Genomic DNA, 18,094 nt, shown 5'->3' on the forward strand with positions numbered 1-18,094 from the left:
TTGCTGGATGTTAGTAGAGCAAGTAACCCCACCGCCCTAGCTAATCTACGGACATCCTCTCCTTTCTAATCCGCAGAAACCTAACCTTAGAACTACTCATTACCAGGGAGAAGAGAACAAATCCCCTTAACCCTTTTCTTGCGTAAAAAGCCTACTTTATCTGTCACTTAAGCAGTTCCTTATTCTCATCAACTTTCCCAGTCAATAGGGCACTCATCCCTTAAGGTCTGTCTTCAGCTACCATGCCTGCAATTATAATGAGCATCTGTAATACTGGAACACTGGTATTCTGTTGCTGGCTACAGCATTTCTGCTGTAGCATAAGAAATGCCCAGCTTTCACTTTAAGAACAAACAAAAAAACCCCAAAACAAAACAAAGAGATAAAAAAGTAACTACCATGAAGCAATACAGCTAGAGAAGTCCTGCAGGTTAATTTCTTTGTTAGCTACAGAAATACACAAATCAAAGCTGCTCTGTGCTGATTTCCTAATGCATCACAACCCACATAGGCTGTAAAGTGCAATCTGTGTCAGAAGCACATTTAATCCTAGGATTCTCTCCAGCTAATAACAGAGCTACATATCAGAAAGACCAAAAATAATCCAGCCCAGGCTGCCTGCTTCCATTAATCAGCAAGCTAAATGCATATCTGATACCACTACTTTTTCTAAGAGTTTGTGTGTGTATATATATATGCATGCATGTGTGTATATATAAAGAAAGGCAGATGTAATCTTTAGGGTTTTTAGTTCTTAATTTTGCACATTCACAGTGAATGAAGTTAAACATTTGAGGTAGCTACATATTTGTAGATATACCTCCTTCTTGAAAGGCAGGAAGACTATGGGAAAATGTCCTCTCTCTGGTTACAATCTTGGTTTAAGGCACAGAATCCATGTGGGAGCAAGGTCATATGAAACAAAGCTTTCCACATGTCAAAGCTGAAGACTAAAATCCTTCCTTTCTTCTGAAACATTTGAAGACAACACACACACTAACACTGAACAGTTACAGGGGAAAAAACAACAAAACTTTTTTTTATGATTACACTCCTACAAAATCTGAAATAAATCCTGAATTCATCTTTGCAGATAAAATTTACTGCTATTTATTTACTCAGCTCTTCGGCATAGTTCCTTTTCAAAGAACAGTTGTACTCCTACAGGTTTCAGTTAAATATTTTTTGCACTTTGAGTTCTAAGAGATGATTACATGGAAAGGCTGCATCTAGCACAAAAGGTTAAGTGTTCTTATTCCTGCCTTATACTCCATTATACTCTCCACCCTTAGTTGTTTATCTCCCCCCCTTCTCAAATTAGCTTCTCTTTTATTCACATTGTTGCTTCTCTCTCCTCAAATTAGTCTGCATAAATTTAAAAATGAGATTAAGCTAACAAAATATGGTTTACAAACATGAAGAAGCCCTTTATCTCTACAGTCTATTAACACTGTAGTGTGTTGCAAGTATAACAATAATGGTTTTAAACAGTCTTGTCAGAATTACTCTTTTCCCTTCTCTGATAAAACTAAAAATAGCTTCAGAAAGACCAATCATTTTTACTTTATTATGAAAATTGCTACATTACAGTCACTGTTCAAAACAGTATTTTGACATACGGTTTCTTTCCATATAGGTGCCAATACACAAGCCATGATTACTATTTCAAAAATATGATTAGCATTATCTATGGTAGTTTGACATAATTTAAGCTATTATAACATTCTATAATCCATTCCTCCCTCCCCCTTTTGAGTCAGTCATGGTAAAGAACAGCATCTACAATACCCAAGTTATCCACTAGTGTTATTGGTATGAAGTTAATCATAAACCACAGAAGAATACATACACACACAAATCCCCCAGGGAAATTACTTGTTCTCTACATGTTCAAAAATGCGACAAGGTTAGCATTTTCACTCTGACACATAAGTTCACAGGCAAAAGTCCCAAACCTGATCCATTGTCAGCTTGTTCAAAAGCACGTCCCCATTCTCCTCTCACATGGGCTTCCAGAGAAAGCATCTGTCCTCTGACTTCAGGGCAATGAAATTGAACACTGCAGATTTCAAGTATTTAACTCAGTGCCATAATCTGAAGTGCTCAGTGCCTTTTATTTATTCCATAAACAGAAAGAATGGTGAACGCTTGTATATTTATAATTCCAGTAAACAGGGAAGTCCATAACAGTGTCATTATTTCCACAACAGCACGTTAATACTGCATTCAGCTATGCTGTTGAACACAGATGCCTCAAAACCTTTACAGCCAAACACACTATAGGTTACCCATTATAAATACTAACTTAGTTCTATTTTTTAAATAAACAAACATAATAGCTTAAATCAGGAAGACTGAATGGTTCTGTGGTGCAATTCATTCTCTTTAAGTATCTCTGTTGACAAACCAGGAATAATAAAAATAAACCCACTGCTTTAGAAGCCATGCGGTCCAGACTTTCACATGTATTCTATGTAGATGCCATGCCTTTTTGCAGCATTGTTAATTTAAAAGGAGTAAACAATCTTTCTGTTAGAATAGGAAATCATTTCTTCTTGGCAAGTACTTGACAAACCAAGTCTCTAGCTTCGTCACTGTTTCATAGACAGCCTCTGACTACAGTTTTCCAATCTTAAAACTGAAAGTTCAGAACAAACAACTAAGTATTTTCATCTGTAACAACAGAACTGTAACAGAGTATTTTCTAAGTGCCATTTCAGGGATGAAAGTGGGTATTAGTGAAGTTCCACTGAGTAGATTATCCCACAGAGCCGGGTCGTAAATGACAGTCTAGGTAAGCTTTTCGTGTTGAATCTGGTAGTAACACGCCTGAATTAAAACAAAGTTCAGTTTAGCACACATACCAGTTCTCAGCAAGCTCATAAAGCATCACACACAAAAAGGCTGACTTTTTTCTACCCGAGAAAACAGAGGACTAGGCTTTCTACAAGCAGTGATGACACAATGACACTTAATACATGAGAATGTTCTGATATGTAAACTAGCAAAAAGAACAGAAGATTTTAAGTTACAAATTACGTCCAACTCCTAATGAAGCAAGGTAGCATAATCTGGGACTGAATACTTTCACAGCTCCCAGGTTTGCCAAGATGAAGGACGTGGTTTTGCTCACAAGTCTTTATTTGCCCTTTGACAGAAGGGCCCAGGAAAGAAGATACTTTCTTACAGCACAAGGATACAGGAATTGTTTCAAAAGCACTCAGACTGAAAAGCAAAGGTTTCGATCACCTAGCTAAATACCCTGACCTGCTGCTGATAGCTATTTACTCCTTGATGCTGGTTCAAATATCCATTGGGTCAGTCATGACCAGAAACGTAATATAAATGTCTCTGACAACACTTGCACTCATAGCAAGTAAGATTCTACTAATACATAGATTCTTTGATAAATTTTAACTAACTCGAACCTTCCCTTTTTACAGCACTATAAAAATGAGAGGTATGAATAAACCTCTGCATCCACTATTTCCAGTTTGCACGGACAGAAAATACAATCATGTTCACCTAGCAGCTCAGCTTACAATTTTTATTTAAGTTTCAGATTAACAGCCTCCCTCTAAAACAACCCCACAAAAAAGCTCCACGCAGCTAAACTGTCACAAGACCCATTTTTTGAACAGTTTTGAGGTATCAGAACAACCTATTTCCATTATGGAGGTCCTAGTGTACACAATAGGATATTCATCAAAACAGATTCTTTTCCTTTTTCCATATTTGAGAAGAATGTGAAATAGAATGTGGAGAATGACACAGTAATTATACTTTTTTCCTTCAAAATTTAATTCGTGAAGCATCTTGATGTAATGTTAGACTTAAACATTATTGAAATGGCTATCTCCGAAACAGCACTTCATTTAAATTTTTATAAAGGGAGTAAGTTGCAGGGGAGCAAGTTCCAGGTGAGCATTCAGAACAGCTCAACAGCAACCAATATTACATTTGAATAAAGTACATTTGTACATTGCACTGTTTCATTAGCAGTACCTACAAATGCTAGGTTATTCTAAGCTCTAAGTTTCCTTGTTCATTCTAGCGAAAAAGCAAATAAAAATGTCAAAGGAGTTACAATCTAATGTGCATAGAAATGTCCTAATGTGATCATCATTGCCCAAAGGTGACTCATTTCGCAAGCAAACTTTTAATAACCCTGAATAACTTTCATACCTTCAAGGTAGTGAACATGATGCCTTGCTCCCCATGCTGCAGATAAGGATCCATCAGGTCTTCTATTAAGTGCACCTCTGATCCCAAATTCCTTATCCTGTCACAAAGGGGAGAGGGAAAGAAAAGGTGAACAAAAGATACCATAATAATGTTTTTTACTTTTTGCACATGATGTTATGCAAAGAACATGCTTTTCCCCAACCTCATTCTCAAGTCACAGCCATTTGACAGTTAACCGTTCAAAATTTTTTCAGGCCAAAGCACACAGCCAAAATGGAAAATTAACAAAGTTACATAAAACTAGCAATTAGTCCTACAACGAGAAGCAGGACTGTTTAATACAGGTAAAAGTACTCGCACTGCCTATGGCCAGCTTATGACTGCTGTTGCTCTTAGCGCATACCTGGCTCGTAGCACCACATAGAGAAAAACAGGAAATAAGTCATCCATGGACCACAGAAAATCTTCCTGAAGAGTCTCAAGTACATTCTGAGAGATCTCTTCGAAAGTCTGCTGGATTACCTTCAACTTGTCAGCTGGGGTAAATGTGGTACTATTTGGAGAAGAAAAGAAAAACAGGGTAACAGTAAGAAGTTACCTATCTGCATCTAAATTAGGAAGATAATTTGATAGCCTAGCACGCCCCCATGCCCAAGAAGCTAAACTAGATCATCCATACCACAGCAGCCCCGGCTACCAAGGCTGTGTAGTACCCCAGGCTATAATTACTGGACCAAGGCACACTACCACAAGCCAGAGTTTTAAGACATTACAGCATAGTGGTAAAGGGGAAAAAAATCCATTTCTAAAACAGTTTCAATTTCTACTTAAATTCCAACAGCAGAATTCCTTATGTCAGCTAACAGACACAGAAAAGCTCTCCATGCACAGGTCATTTTGCCATAACTGTTTAGAAACTCACATGCATACTTGATTAGACATCCTCACACTTTTGCTTCTGAACAGTGTCCTATGGACACATCTCTCTACTGCATTCCTGAGGCTATACTTCATTCCCCATTGGGAGAATTTGGTAACATTTTTAGTAGGAACTCAAACTTCTTGGTGACCTCTCTTATGAATGTGAAAAAATAACACGTAAAGGATCACAATCAAGTAAGCTAGATACTACTATAGCAGGAACATTAAAACACTAGCAGGCAAATTTCAGAGAATTACCTGATTTGCTGTAAACATTCAACCGCAGAGGCAAAGCAGGCATCTTTTGTATTTGAGGATACCTGTGTAATCATGAGAAGATTTATCACACAGGTTTAATCACCCCACTACTCAGCAGAAGAAGAAAAGCACAGTATCATTCAACACTGGCGTAAAAGCTCAGTTATGATCAACAAGTGCAGAGTCCAGCTGGAGGCTGGTATGTTACGTATGTTTTCTTGGTATGTTACGAGAAACAGGTTTGGGTACCTTCCAGGTCAAGTAAGATTGAGAATCATTATATCTTAACGGTTAACAATCAAGATGGAACTGTTAAAGACAGGAACAGTTGAAACCTAGAAAAGTCATAGCAGTCAATCACAGACTCTGGTTTGAAGCAAACATAAAAGAACAAATATAAACATTAGCTCTTAATAGCAACAGAGGCTACGTCTTTCTGAATGGAACGGGTAGAGAATGGATGCAAAAAGACCTAGAGGAATTCACAGAAATGAGGAAACTAGACAGAGGAGAGAAGCAGATAAACATGTCATCTTTGTCAAAAACATCCTGTTTAATTGAAGGAATGACCCAGCAAATAAGGTAAATGGCTGCAAAGAGCATCACATGCTGCCTAATTCAGAGAAGACACAAGCCACAAAGTACTTCACAGCGGAGGGGCTCTGCTCTGTAACCCAAAAAAGACAAAAGTGTGAAGGATTCATGCAGCTGGTAAAAATTTGCCTAGTTCCTAAAAATACAGAAGATATGAAGTAACTCAAGAAATGTGTTACTGCTGCATTTTTTAACAGTGAAGTCTGAGTGGAGGTTTGCATCATGTTTTTTCAGGTATGAAAAACCTTTATGATTTGGGAAAAAGGGGACTTGTTTGCCTGGGAATCCATACACTCAGGGGTGGGGTTCAGCAGCAGCTTTGGTTATTACTACAAACTTGTAACAATCTCTACCAAGGAATATCACCTTGCCTGCCTGCAGCAACTACTACAATGAAAGCCATGCTTCCAATTATTACAGACTTCGCACAAACCACAGTTATAAATAGGAAGGAGAGGACCTGAAGGCAGGAGTATCTAAATCACTATATGAAACTGAAAACTTCCAACAAAAGTATACTGATTCATGAACAGACATGATATTTCAAGTATACAGTTAACACTGAAATTGTTCAAAGTTATGATTATTAAACCACTCTTACTGGGAGCTCAGAGATTGAGTACTACACTACTACCATCGAAGACTAGCGTTCAACCACTTTCAGGCAAGATAACGATTAAGAATAAAAACGATGCAATTCTTCTCCTAATCAGAAAGTATAAAATGATATAACTCTAAGTCAAGCAGCTTGAAAATTTCTTTGGCTAGACTTTTACTTTCACAGCTGGAGACCAAGCAAATGTCTTCCTGAATTGGAATTCACTTCAGAGTAAGACAGTAAGTGATAAAGCTGAACTGACAGCTTTTGCAAGAAATCACTAGTGCAGCCTTTAAGTAGCAGGCAAAATGTAAGGAAACAAGATAGCACAGCATCTCTTAAGCAAAAAGCCTGGTCAAAAATTCTTTGACTGCTTCTTCATGATCTCAGGTTTCTTGGAAGTAGTACTGGGCAAACCACACTAAGTCAAGGCTGAATGAACATACCTTTCTACTCTCTCCAAGGATGGATACAGTTCCTGGCCAAAATTTCCTGCAAGAAACCCAACACACTGAATTAAGAAAGCATAGTCTTACAGCATTTTTCATGTTATGCCAATTAAGTTATCGTGTTCTTCTATGAGATACAACAGCTCTTCCTACAGGATCAACTACATCTAGCAACAACAGCTGGAAAATAGCCTAGTTTAAAATGCCGCACTCTGGTTTTGTAGCAATGCCAATCTTTTTTTCTTCTCCACCTCCAGCTTCCAAAGAGGAAAATTTTGATTCACTCTCAACCATACTAATTAGCTTGAAGATATGTTTAGATGAATTCTCAATCAAATAAAACTACTTAGAAAATAGGGGGGGGGGGGTAGTTTTATCTAATTTTAGCTTTATCTAATTACATGCCATAATCTTTTTCTAAGTTCTGTCTTGTTGAATCATACTCACACTTGCACTCCCAGAAAACTTAGAAGAGCCATATCAGTTTGTTTGTTTAGACGTAAAACACATTCCCAGTAAATATCTTCCTCACGCTCGTTGTCTAAGGCATACAACATAAACAGAGGAGGATAGAGCCGTGGCAGTAACACAGGGAGCAGCAAGCCAAAACTGGTTACCACATAACTATAAAAAAGCCAAAAACAAAACAACAGAGGAGGACAGTTTGAAGACAAAGACATTTTAAAAACCTAAGTATCTTTAGAAATTGAGTGAAAAAAATGTTGGAACAAGTTTTTAATTAATATAAGCCTATTCTATGAGGGATAGTAGTAACAAAATAAGTACAAATCCATCAAATAGTAGCTGTGCTAAGAAATACTTAGAAGTAATTTCCCTTTACAGTGCACATACGGGTGGGTTTGGGGTGGGGGGAATGGTTGTGGTGCAGGTTTTTTTGAGGTTTGTGAGTTTTAAAGAGAACACTGGCTTTCTTCCTTGTGTAACATAAAAGCTGAATACTCTACTATATTCTAGCTCAGGTTTTACATGTATCCTCAGGCTAACCATTTAGCCCCAATTCTGAGCCGCTCTGCTGACAGCTGAACCCTACCTTCAAAGCACAAGCTAGAAAATAAGCTAAAACCCATTAAGTTATCTGACCTAGCTCCACACACTCACACTTCAGGCTTTGTCAAGTCAGCAGTTGCTTGGCACCAAGCTGTAATCCCAACAGGGAAAGCTGAACTCAAGGTGCCTACTAATACCATCTGCACAGGTCATTGGAGCCTTTCTCAGAAGACTATCTCTACTGCTCCCTCTTCCTTGTCTGCCCACACCTGAGTCTGCTGTGGACAGCACAACAATGGACACAGGGTGAGCTTCATGTGACTGGCTATTTGTGATACAGTATATGTGCACTGGACCTGCATTACCCCCAAGGCTCATATCCCAAATAGTTATCTGAAGCCCAGATCCAAGCCTGAACTTGTTTACACACAACAAACAAAACAAGTTTGGGCTTAAGTAAAAAACCATTGCGTGGATGAAATGCTTATTAAAACCATCACGAGGAAGTTTGCTCATCAGAATCTGTCATCACAAACAAAAGGGAAAAAAAATCTGCTTATATCCATCAGTTGAGATAATAAATGCACTATGTTCCTATCTTTCTTCCCCCATCCAAGGAAAAACTGCAAGCAGAAATAAAGTGAGGCCTTCATTAGTTCACTTATTTTTCTTTTATGTACCCTGGTTCAGGAGATTCCGATCTGGAGTCAGATTTCCCACTGCAAAATGATCGCCTCCCTTTCGTCTCTGTTGCCAGAAATGGAATTGTGCTGCCCTCTTCCGGAAGATCAGGAAACAAGAACCTAAATGGCAATACACACAACAACGTACGATTTAACTTCAAGAAGTTTCCCAAAATTACAGCATTAGAAGGCAACTGAAGAGAAAAGTCAGCTCAAATAACACACTGTGGACTAAGACAGCATAGCTAACAGACCTACAATGCCACCTACCTGAAGGAAAACTTCGGGAGGTCACCCCTCCAGTGCCAAAGGTACCTTTCTGACCTTGACATCACTTCCCTCCAGACAAGGGTTCTAATAATTCATTATTTGGAGTATTTCTGCTTTCATATTGGCAGGACCCAATTAAAGCTATAATTGCTCTCAAAAATTTAAGCAAACACTTCATAGGAACATTGCTCATCCATGTTGGTAAGAACTTTAATGAAATACACTCAAGAGTCCCCATACTCACTATTCTTAGAAACCCTTTGAACACTCTTTTCACAGCGTGGATATCCGGAGGCATTAAAGTGGAAATCCACATTCAAGACACTTCTTACAGCCACATTTTGAAGTACAGCGTAGGATGTAATACACTGTGGTGAAGATTTTAATTTTCCTATTTTGAACAGAATATTCAAGGTTAAGGAAACATAAGCAACCCCCAAAAGAGAGTAAAGATACTGGCACACTTGGACTGCATCAACACTAGTTATTTTTAATTAATTCAGCAGTAGTCTGACTTGAAAATTAAGAGTCTCATTACCTAACCAATTGGAAGATGCGTTTGAGGTAGGACTTTATCTCTCTCACAGCCTCCTGCAGTAATCGTCGATTAGCTCCTACTCCAACATAGGTCATTCTGTAGACAGCTACTAGTGTTTCCACCAGCTTGCCCAATGGATGGAGAGGAGTATCACAAGCCTGAGATGAAAGATATTAATTAGCCAGTCAGGTAGGTCAATGTCAGACAAGTTAAAGAAAGAAAAATGGAATTCAAGAGGCATGGGTCAGAGATCCAACAACAGGCTTTGGAAAAAAAAAATTCAAACCCCAAATGTACAAACATATTAAAAATAAGCTGTATTTAACAAATGGCCATTTGGATTATAAAATGTATGTATTAGCTGAATACAGCTCACAGAAGACTCAAGGCAGTACAAGAACTTGTGCTACTGCTTGGAATAGTCTAACATGCAATAATTAGAAAGTGTTTCAAGATGCTTTGCTGGGATCCAACATATAAGAATTAAAACAGTAATGAGCAGAAACTGACTTTAAGGCAGTATCCATTAGGTATGAAATTATTTTAGTCTTAGTTGTGGATTTTAACTCAATGCGTTAGGAAGTTATGAGCAAACATGAATGAATACATCACGGATTACAAGAGTACAAATATGGAAAGAATTACCGAAAGCTATTACAAATGAGCTTGACGTCACGCCTTACCAACAAACTATGTGAGCATTTGAGAGTCACAATACCTTTATCAAATATTTTTTTATATTTTCATATTTTTCCAGAGTGAAGGCACCAATGTGTTGTGGAATGAACTCCAAACTTTCCAGTGTCTGAGTGTGTGAGCGGCTCAATAATTCTGGGCTGCAGTTATAAAAAGGACAAAGACATCGTACAGATTATTTGAGACATACAGTAAGGCAAAAAACCCTGAAGCTAACAACTGAACTCATTGTAAACATCAGTATGTCCCTGAAAGGGTTTATAGTGCAGAGTATTGAGAGTCTGATTTTGTTTAGCATTTGTTGTTGTTTTAAGTGAACTTTTACAGTTAGAGATTCTAGTCTAGAGCAGAGTGTGATTCCAGTTTCTTTCTTAAGACTTTCTTTGTCTTGCTGACTACATTCTCCAGAAACCAACCTGTCTTTGTGTTGTCGTCGGTTGGTGGTCAGCGCCACCGCAATGTTGTCCCAAGCTTTCCATCTGTCCCCCTGGCCCGGACTCTCACAACCAAGCTGGTTCCAGCATTCTTCAAATACTGCTTTCCATTTCTCATCAGGAGGCACTGCCAGGATCCCAAGTTTCCGCCTAATAAAATGATCAGTTAGTCTGTTTAAATCAAACAGTCTTAAAACACCACAATTAACTATGAAAACCATATACGGCTAACGTCAATCTAATATCTCATGCTATTTTACCAAAAGGCGATACACTGAACAGTCTCTACCATGTAAGTTTACCACTAAGAACGAACCTAGAATCTACTGTTTAATTGCTGTGTTGACTTTCAACACCTTTTAAACAGAACTTACAAATACTGCTCCTTATTTTTTTTCCTTGCTAACTAACATACATTAATCCATGTAACATATTCCAATGTTCCAGACTAAAGGTGGTTTTAATACCTGTATGTGGGAACAACTACAAACCTTATTATATTAGACAAGTCATACTCTTTCTTGTAGTCTTCCAGGAAATGGTTTGCTTAAACATGAAAGGGACTGATTTCCAAGGAAACCGGACATACTGCACTTGACTGGGCCTATTTTCACACTGGTATTCATTCAGAAGACTCAGGACACATTCATGTAGCAAGGACACAGTACAAGTATGTCCCAAATATCTCACTATCCTGGAATGTACAAACAGCATGGCTACACAGATAAATATCAAGGATGGATATGTGGCTTCTGCTCCTAAAGTAGTACCTACATACGGTGTTGCATGACATGTTAGGGATTTGCTGGTAGAAAGCAAAACCAGCTCAGGCATCTTTTCACTCAGAGGCATTGCTCAGGGATGCCCTATAACCAGAAGAAAACTGAAAATGCAGTTCTATAGATATAGATCTCAGATATACAATGAAATTTAGGGCTTTGAAAAGCTTTTGTAAAGCAAATAAATGCTTTCAGGGTTAACAGTTCTATCTTTATTTAAAACAAGTATCAGAGATCGTCAGACCTTTCATTAATATTTTTCCCCACCATGTTTGAGATGAGAACTAGCAACACTGGTATTTCCCCATGCTTCCACAGTTTCACAAAGCAGAAAAAGAAGCCTCTAAGCCTTTTCACAAATTATACCAGAAGATTTTTCAGCTTCAAGACTCTGAAAAGGGCAGGTGAAACCCTTATTTCACAAGCAGTCTTCACAAATATGTACATACATTTATTCATAGACTCCCTACTGGGGTAAAAAGCAGACAGCTGCTAAGGTTGCAAGTGTTCAGTTCAGCAGGGAGGCCTGCTTAACTTTGCATCCTGTTGTAGGTGTCAGCACTGTCAAAAGAAATTACCAGTGAATGCTTCAGAAAGCATACTGAGAAGTAATCTACGTAAAAACGTTAAGAGTGGAGTTTCCCATTTTAATCTGAAATTCTATAGTATGGTACAACAATTACTACTATTGTAAACCAGTACATAGTGCTACCAAATACTGAAATGTCACTAATAGCTCTTTTAATTTACTTAAGTTTCTTTTACTCAAGGATATCTCAGTTATGACTTAAATAAAAATGTGTTTCCCCAAGACAATTAAGCACACTGACCTAATGCATCTGCTGTAAATAGGGTTACATGGATACTTTTCAAAATTATCTTTGCCAAGATGTTAAAATGCTCTTTTGCAAATCAGCAGATCTTTCTACTACTTTCCTATGCATTGTTTGGAAAAGGTGCAGTAACTAGCTAATTCTGTCCAAATACATCACCATTGGCATTATTAAATGTCATACTAAATGCATTAATTTACCAACAGAATAACTGGCAGAAGAGAGGCTTGTGATTGACTTAATCACTCAAACGTAACTTAGTCTTTTCTCAGTACCTCAAAAGTCATCAGCAGCTACAAACTCAGGTTCTAACAGTCAGTTGAAATATAAATAAAAAAACCTCTGAGACTGCTATAGGACAGTAGCAGCATGTTTGCTATCCTGAAATTTCATACTGTTATTTGTGCATTCAAGTCGTAATTAAAGCAAGAACAGCTATTAAGATTTTTATTTTATTTTACTTCCTAAGCAGGAGGGAAGAGGAATGAAAAAGCAAAAATGTTTTCATAATCTGTTTCTTTGGGAAAAAAAATTTAATTGGCCTCTGAAGAAAGACAATAGTTATATTCCAAACTACTACTGAACAATGTGAGAAGTTATTTCTTATTCAACACTCACAATGCTTTAGGTTTGTCCTTCTCATTCTCGTACAAGCTAGGTTTGAAGTAGGTTCCTGTGATTTTTATCCCAGACCCCCATTCTCCACTGAAGAGACCTTCAATATAATCTCCATTTGGCAAGGTCAGTGTTCCCTTGAGAGAAGATAGTAAAAAATTTAACTGAAATCCATTTGGAACCAAACGACAAGGAAAGAGACTTTTTTTGGTTTAGATGGTAACAGTTTACAAGTGACAACTGTAAGACCAACCTTTCCACTCAGAGTCCAGTTGTCTGAAAATTCCCCCTCATAGACTGTATCATCCTCAGAGAGCAGAATTCCAGTCCCCTATAAAGAGAATTATGAAGAACCCAAACTAGTGATTACAACAGAAGGCCAGGCCACAGATCAGTATTACACTGAAAAACCTGTCACTGATTCTTAGCAAATAACTTTTTAAAAGCAGCTTCTGAAGTAGCCCTAAGTAAAACAGAGCAGGGATTATAAAGACAGTTTAAAAAGCCAGGACAATAGAAGATTAGAAGAACAGAAGGTCTATACAGCCTAACATAGTCATCTACCCTAAAAAGCTACCACACTTAGAGGAAAAGTTGCTATAGCACAAAGTCCAGTGTTCAACTCACCATCATTTTGTTGGTGCTGAAAGCTCCTTCATAATACAGTCCAAACTGAGTAACCACAACACCATTGCCTTGGCAAAGATCATCTTGCCACATTCCCATATACTTTTCTCCTCTGAAGAAAAATGAAGTAGAAGAATACAGTTTAAGTAGTATATTTATATCTTTTCTTTGGCTTTATTGCGATATTTGACCATTACAGAAATCTTTAGAAGAGAGTCATACAGCACTTGCTCCAGGTCTGTCAACTTGGTTTCGCTAGTGCCATCAAAATGAAACTCTTTTTTGATAGAAATACACTATCATGAACTTCCTTTCACAATTCACATTACAAATTGGCCACATCCAAGCAAGCTGTTCCTGATTATCTGAAACGGTGCTGAAGCCACATTAAGCCCAATCCTATCCAACGGAACCTAAGCAGAAGCTACAGCACACAAGAAAAAGGGAAACGTGTGAGCTGATCCACATCAGCTTTATCTAAGATTTAAGTTGTCTACGAAAGGCGACGTTCAGCTTCCTCAGGCATCTACCTGATGTATTTAGCAGTTCTTTAGAAAAGATGCAAGAAGCTTGTTTTAGCAATTTTTTTTTTTTTTGCCAAAGCCTTTGATTTCTTTACTCAAACTCAGATGACTCAAATTGAGAGGATAATAAATGAAAGAAACCAAGCTGTTCTACTTGGGGGATAGCAGGGACACCTACAAAGTTGTATGTAACATTTTCAAAAATATCAGAGTGCAAAAAATATAAGGCAATAGATCATACTGTAGAAAGTTTCTGATTTAGAGCCTAACAAAAGATTGTACCATAAAAAACGTATTAGACTATTAAAGACTGCTCACAAGTGAGCATCAGACTCTTTCAGACTACTATTTAAAATATTCTTTTGTTAATGTAAGCCCACAGAGGTCAGGCTAGTATTTGAAACCAAGTGCAAGTCCCAAACATTCTGAAACAATCTCTTTTTCCAGTTCTGAAAGAGAATTATGTTTTCACCATATAAGTAATTTTAAAAAAATTAATTTGCCAAGGGACTTTTTTGTTTGCTTTTAGAGGGAAACTAGCGACTGATTTAATAGAACTCTGCTTATTACCAAGCATTTTCCTTTTAGTACACAGGAAAAATTATGGTCATAGTAAAGCAAGCCCAGCCATTAGTGCAAATTCAGGGGTCTCTTCCACCTGATTGGACCCATAACCTAGCAGGATGCTGGTCTGATTCATCACACCAGCTACAGGGGTCTCTGTTGGGTGAAGGCTTCTTGAAGAGACAGATGCAGCATACTTAGTTACCAGGATGGAAACATAACTGAGGAGAAGTCCCACTTGCTCAAATGGCTGGTTTGCAATAATGACAGCAAGTTATAAAGAGTGCCTGCAGCTATTCTTTATTTGTCTGGGCTGAACAACAAGCAGTGAAGAAAATTAATCCTTAGGTCACAAACACATGCACATTGCCTTCCCTGGGACCAGAAAGAAAACTACTGTGAGGACAGCCCACTCAAACATGAGTAACCTCAGAACTGACAGCAAATGCCACATTCTTCCCCCACCATGAACTGTCACTGCATTTACAAATTCAGGAGGTGAGAGATTCTGCGAAGAAACCTGCCATCTCTTCAGTTTGTCCTAGGAAAATGAATGACTGAAGTATGTGAAGACATTTTAACGCTAGAGTGTAAGAACAACCACTACCACTGAATAAGACTAGATGCAGAACTAACATCAGGAAATACCTAGACACGCTACAATAGCTCATTTTTTGAAAGATACCCACATACACAGTCCCCCCACCACACTTTACCTCCAGACTTTTTACTTTTAAGTTGGCTTTCAGTTAAGCTGAGAGCTCAAGAGAAGTGGTTTCATCACAAGCTCACTTTTCAGGGGAAAAAAAAAAGCATTAAATTGGTGACTGAAAAAGCAAACTATATTGTCAGCACTCAGAATTTAATTCAGTGCAATTCTGTTTGCAAGACCATCATTTCACTAATCTGCTCCGAGAGAAAACATCTTCCCTCCGCTGCACTGACAGAAAGTGTCAATGAAAAACCTGAGCACAAACTGAAATTTACCTGAAGTTCTGTATATCCTATCACTGAACAACCCAGTCTTGTAGGCCTGAGATGAAAGAATACTTCTCATGTGACATTCATAATATTTTCAGCACTCACATAAGATGCCTCACAACAAGATACCATATTCAGTGCTAGTTTTCAGACAAGAGTATAATAGGAAAGCAAGGCAGAAAAAAAATCAAAACAAACCCCCCCCATTTAGTCCCGAAGCAACAACAAAAAGCAGTCTCTAGAACCAATTCCTTAGATCAACCCAGAAAGCCTAGTATAAAAAAGGGAAAGGAAAAAAGAAAAATAATAAAAAAAAGACATGCACTACTATTGCTACTAACAGATCAAATCCTTTCTTCCTCTTTTACCAATTGTACATCATACTAGTGTTTTAAGGATTCGTGGAACTGAAGCATTACCTTGTGATATCATCAAAAACTCCATAACCACTCTTCTTATCCATTGTCCACTGACCAATGAACATACTAGGAGAGGAAGAGGTCAGCTTCCCACTGCGCAGCAGTCCATGCCCATGACGCATGTTATCCTGAAAACACCCTTCATATACCTCACCAGTAGCATAGCTATAATGAAAAAGAGAAAAAAACTCCTATAATGTGGTTTGGGTTTTTTTGGTTGTATTTTGGGGTTTTTGGTTGTATTTTGTTGGGTGGTGGTTTGTTTTTTGGGGTTTTTTTTCTCCAGAACGTATCCCATCCATCTCCTTTTCCTTCTAGGAATTGCATTACAGCCACACCAAGCAGGAACTACAGTAAAAGTATATTTGGGATAAAAGTGAGCTTTTAATACAAGCCTTTTGATGCTGTGTTGTTTTAAAGCCACTCTCCCCCCAACAAGCAAGGCCATTAAAGGTCATATTTATCTCTCAGAAGAAAGAATCCTCTCTTACTGAAAGGTGGTAGCAACATTAGTATAGATATTGGTAACAGAGCACTGTACAAGTACGCACTGTGAGCAACCTACCAAGAGCAAAGCAGAAAATAAACCAAGCTAACTATCACAAGTCTGAAAAATAACAAGAAAGCTACATAGCACGCCTTGGTAAGCAGTGTGTCAGAGCATCAGCCCTGCTCGCCCTTCTGCAATGACAGCAACACAGGTGCTACACGTTACCTGTAGACTCCGTGCCCACACATTTTGCCTTCCTTCCAGTACCCCACGTAATGGTCGTCCTTATTCAATGCTTTGTTTGGCACTCTGTATTCACCATACCTGTCAATGCACAGAAGGAACACAAGCAGCTGTAACGCCAACACATTCCATTTAAAACAGTGGCAGATACATTTCACAGACCCATCCATAAAGCAGAATGCTCTACATAGTTTTTAGTGCATCTCTTCAACTACAGTAGTTACAGGAAGTTTTTTTAATTACTATTAATTTTTTTCAAGAGAAAGCAGGATATTCCAGCTGGCATCACTAGGTCAATTTAGGCTGTAATGGTTTTCTTCTGTTTGATTGTGGCACACTAAGCGCTCTCCCCCTCTACCACACCGCAGCATTTTTCTATGCTTTCTGAAGGCCACAAGTCTTCTCACATCCTAAGACTGCTTCTACCTTTGCCTTCTTCAGGTCTTGATAATTCAAGCACACCTTTATTCCAGGGAAAGATGAGAACATATATTGCCACAGATAGTATTTAAAAAAAAAAAAAAAAAAAAGATGTTAGCTTCCAATTATGCTCAGTGGCACAAAATTGTGCACAATTTCAGTATGCCTGAAAAGAATGACACACACACAACTTATTCATTGGTTTCCACCTTCTGAGGAGATTAAAATCCAGCCATGAATGTTCTCCTGAGAGCATGCCTACCCCAACAAGACATTACTATTGTTAAGTGTTGAATCTATAGCATGCAATTACAGCTAAATACCCATACACTGATTTCTCGTGGGGATTTGTTTGCAGTATTTCCATCTTCAACAACCCTAAAATCATCAAAGTTAGTTACACTTAGTATAAATTACAAATAACCAAGGCTCTAACCTGGTTTTATAGTTCAATACTACACCAATAGCTAAGGCACATTTTAAAAAGCTGTCTCCAGCTAGACCACATTTCAGTTTCCCTTTCAACTCAATACTTTGAAAATACATCTGGAAGCCAATAGCACTACTCACACATTTTTATCCTGCCCAGTACAGACATGTCTGCTCACAAGATTCATTAAAAAATGCCTTTGGAAAGAAGTTAACCTCTTGACCTCAAGAGTGCCCTAAGCAGATCTGTAGCAATGAAATCCATAGATTAATTCAAAGCTGTGTAATAAATTAACTTACTTTTGAGTGGTCTTATTTGTTTCACCCGGGAACTTGATAATGTTTAGAACTTCTGTTTATCCTATCTTCAAACTCCTCTGTACTAGTCATCTTAATCATCAGGATCACATACTCCCTTTAGTTTTTTCATCACCCAGATCCTGAAGTCTCAATTCAAGATTTTTGTTATCTCCTTCCTGAATTATTAAACCCTTGCTCTACCAGAAATACAGCATGAAAAACATTAGAGAAGATAC

At 38.0% G+C, this 18,094-nt stretch overlaps 1 protein-coding gene across 2 annotated transcripts in view; it reads right to left on the reverse strand.

Moving 5' to 3' along the window:
* Positions 1–1,539: 1,539 nt before the first annotated feature.
* Positions 1,540–18,094, reverse strand: part of ALS2 (alsin Rho guanine nucleotide exchange factor ALS2) — a 43,657-nt gene continuing 27,102 nt past the window's right edge. Inside the window, exons 20-34 of one of the 2 annotated variants that reach the window (XM_055811807.1) lie at positions 16,692–16,790; positions 15,977–16,141; positions 13,489–13,600; positions 13,115–13,192; positions 12,865–12,998; positions 10,617–10,784; positions 10,223–10,340; positions 9,505–9,662; positions 8,694–8,816; positions 7,453–7,629; positions 7,003–7,048; positions 5,365–5,426; positions 4,589–4,738; positions 4,186–4,282; positions 1,540–2,829 (exon numbers count right to left, since the gene is read on the reverse strand). In XM_055811807.1, coding sequence (XP_055667782.1) covers positions 2,791–2,829; positions 4,186–4,282; positions 4,589–4,738; positions 5,365–5,426; positions 7,003–7,048; positions 7,453–7,629; positions 8,694–8,816; positions 9,505–9,662; positions 10,223–10,340; positions 10,617–10,784; positions 12,865–12,998; positions 13,115–13,192; positions 13,489–13,600; positions 15,977–16,141; positions 16,692–16,790 — 1,726 coding nt within the window. In that variant the 3' untranslated portion in view covers positions 1,540–2,790. The remainder of the gene's footprint in view (positions 2,830–4,185; positions 4,283–4,588; positions 4,739–5,364; positions 5,427–7,002; positions 7,049–7,452; positions 7,630–8,693; positions 8,817–9,504; positions 9,663–10,222; positions 10,341–10,616; positions 10,785–12,864; positions 12,999–13,114; positions 13,193–13,488; positions 13,601–15,976; positions 16,142–16,691; positions 16,791–18,094) is intronic. The other variant, XM_055811808.1, reaches the window with a different exon arrangement.

The sequence above is a fragment of the Falco peregrinus genome, chromosome 8 (genome assembly GCF_023634155.1).
Source record: "Falco peregrinus isolate bFalPer1 chromosome 8, bFalPer1.pri, whole genome shotgun sequence".
Taxonomy (NCBI): Eukaryota; Metazoa; Chordata; class Aves; order Falconiformes; family Falconidae; genus Falco; species Falco peregrinus.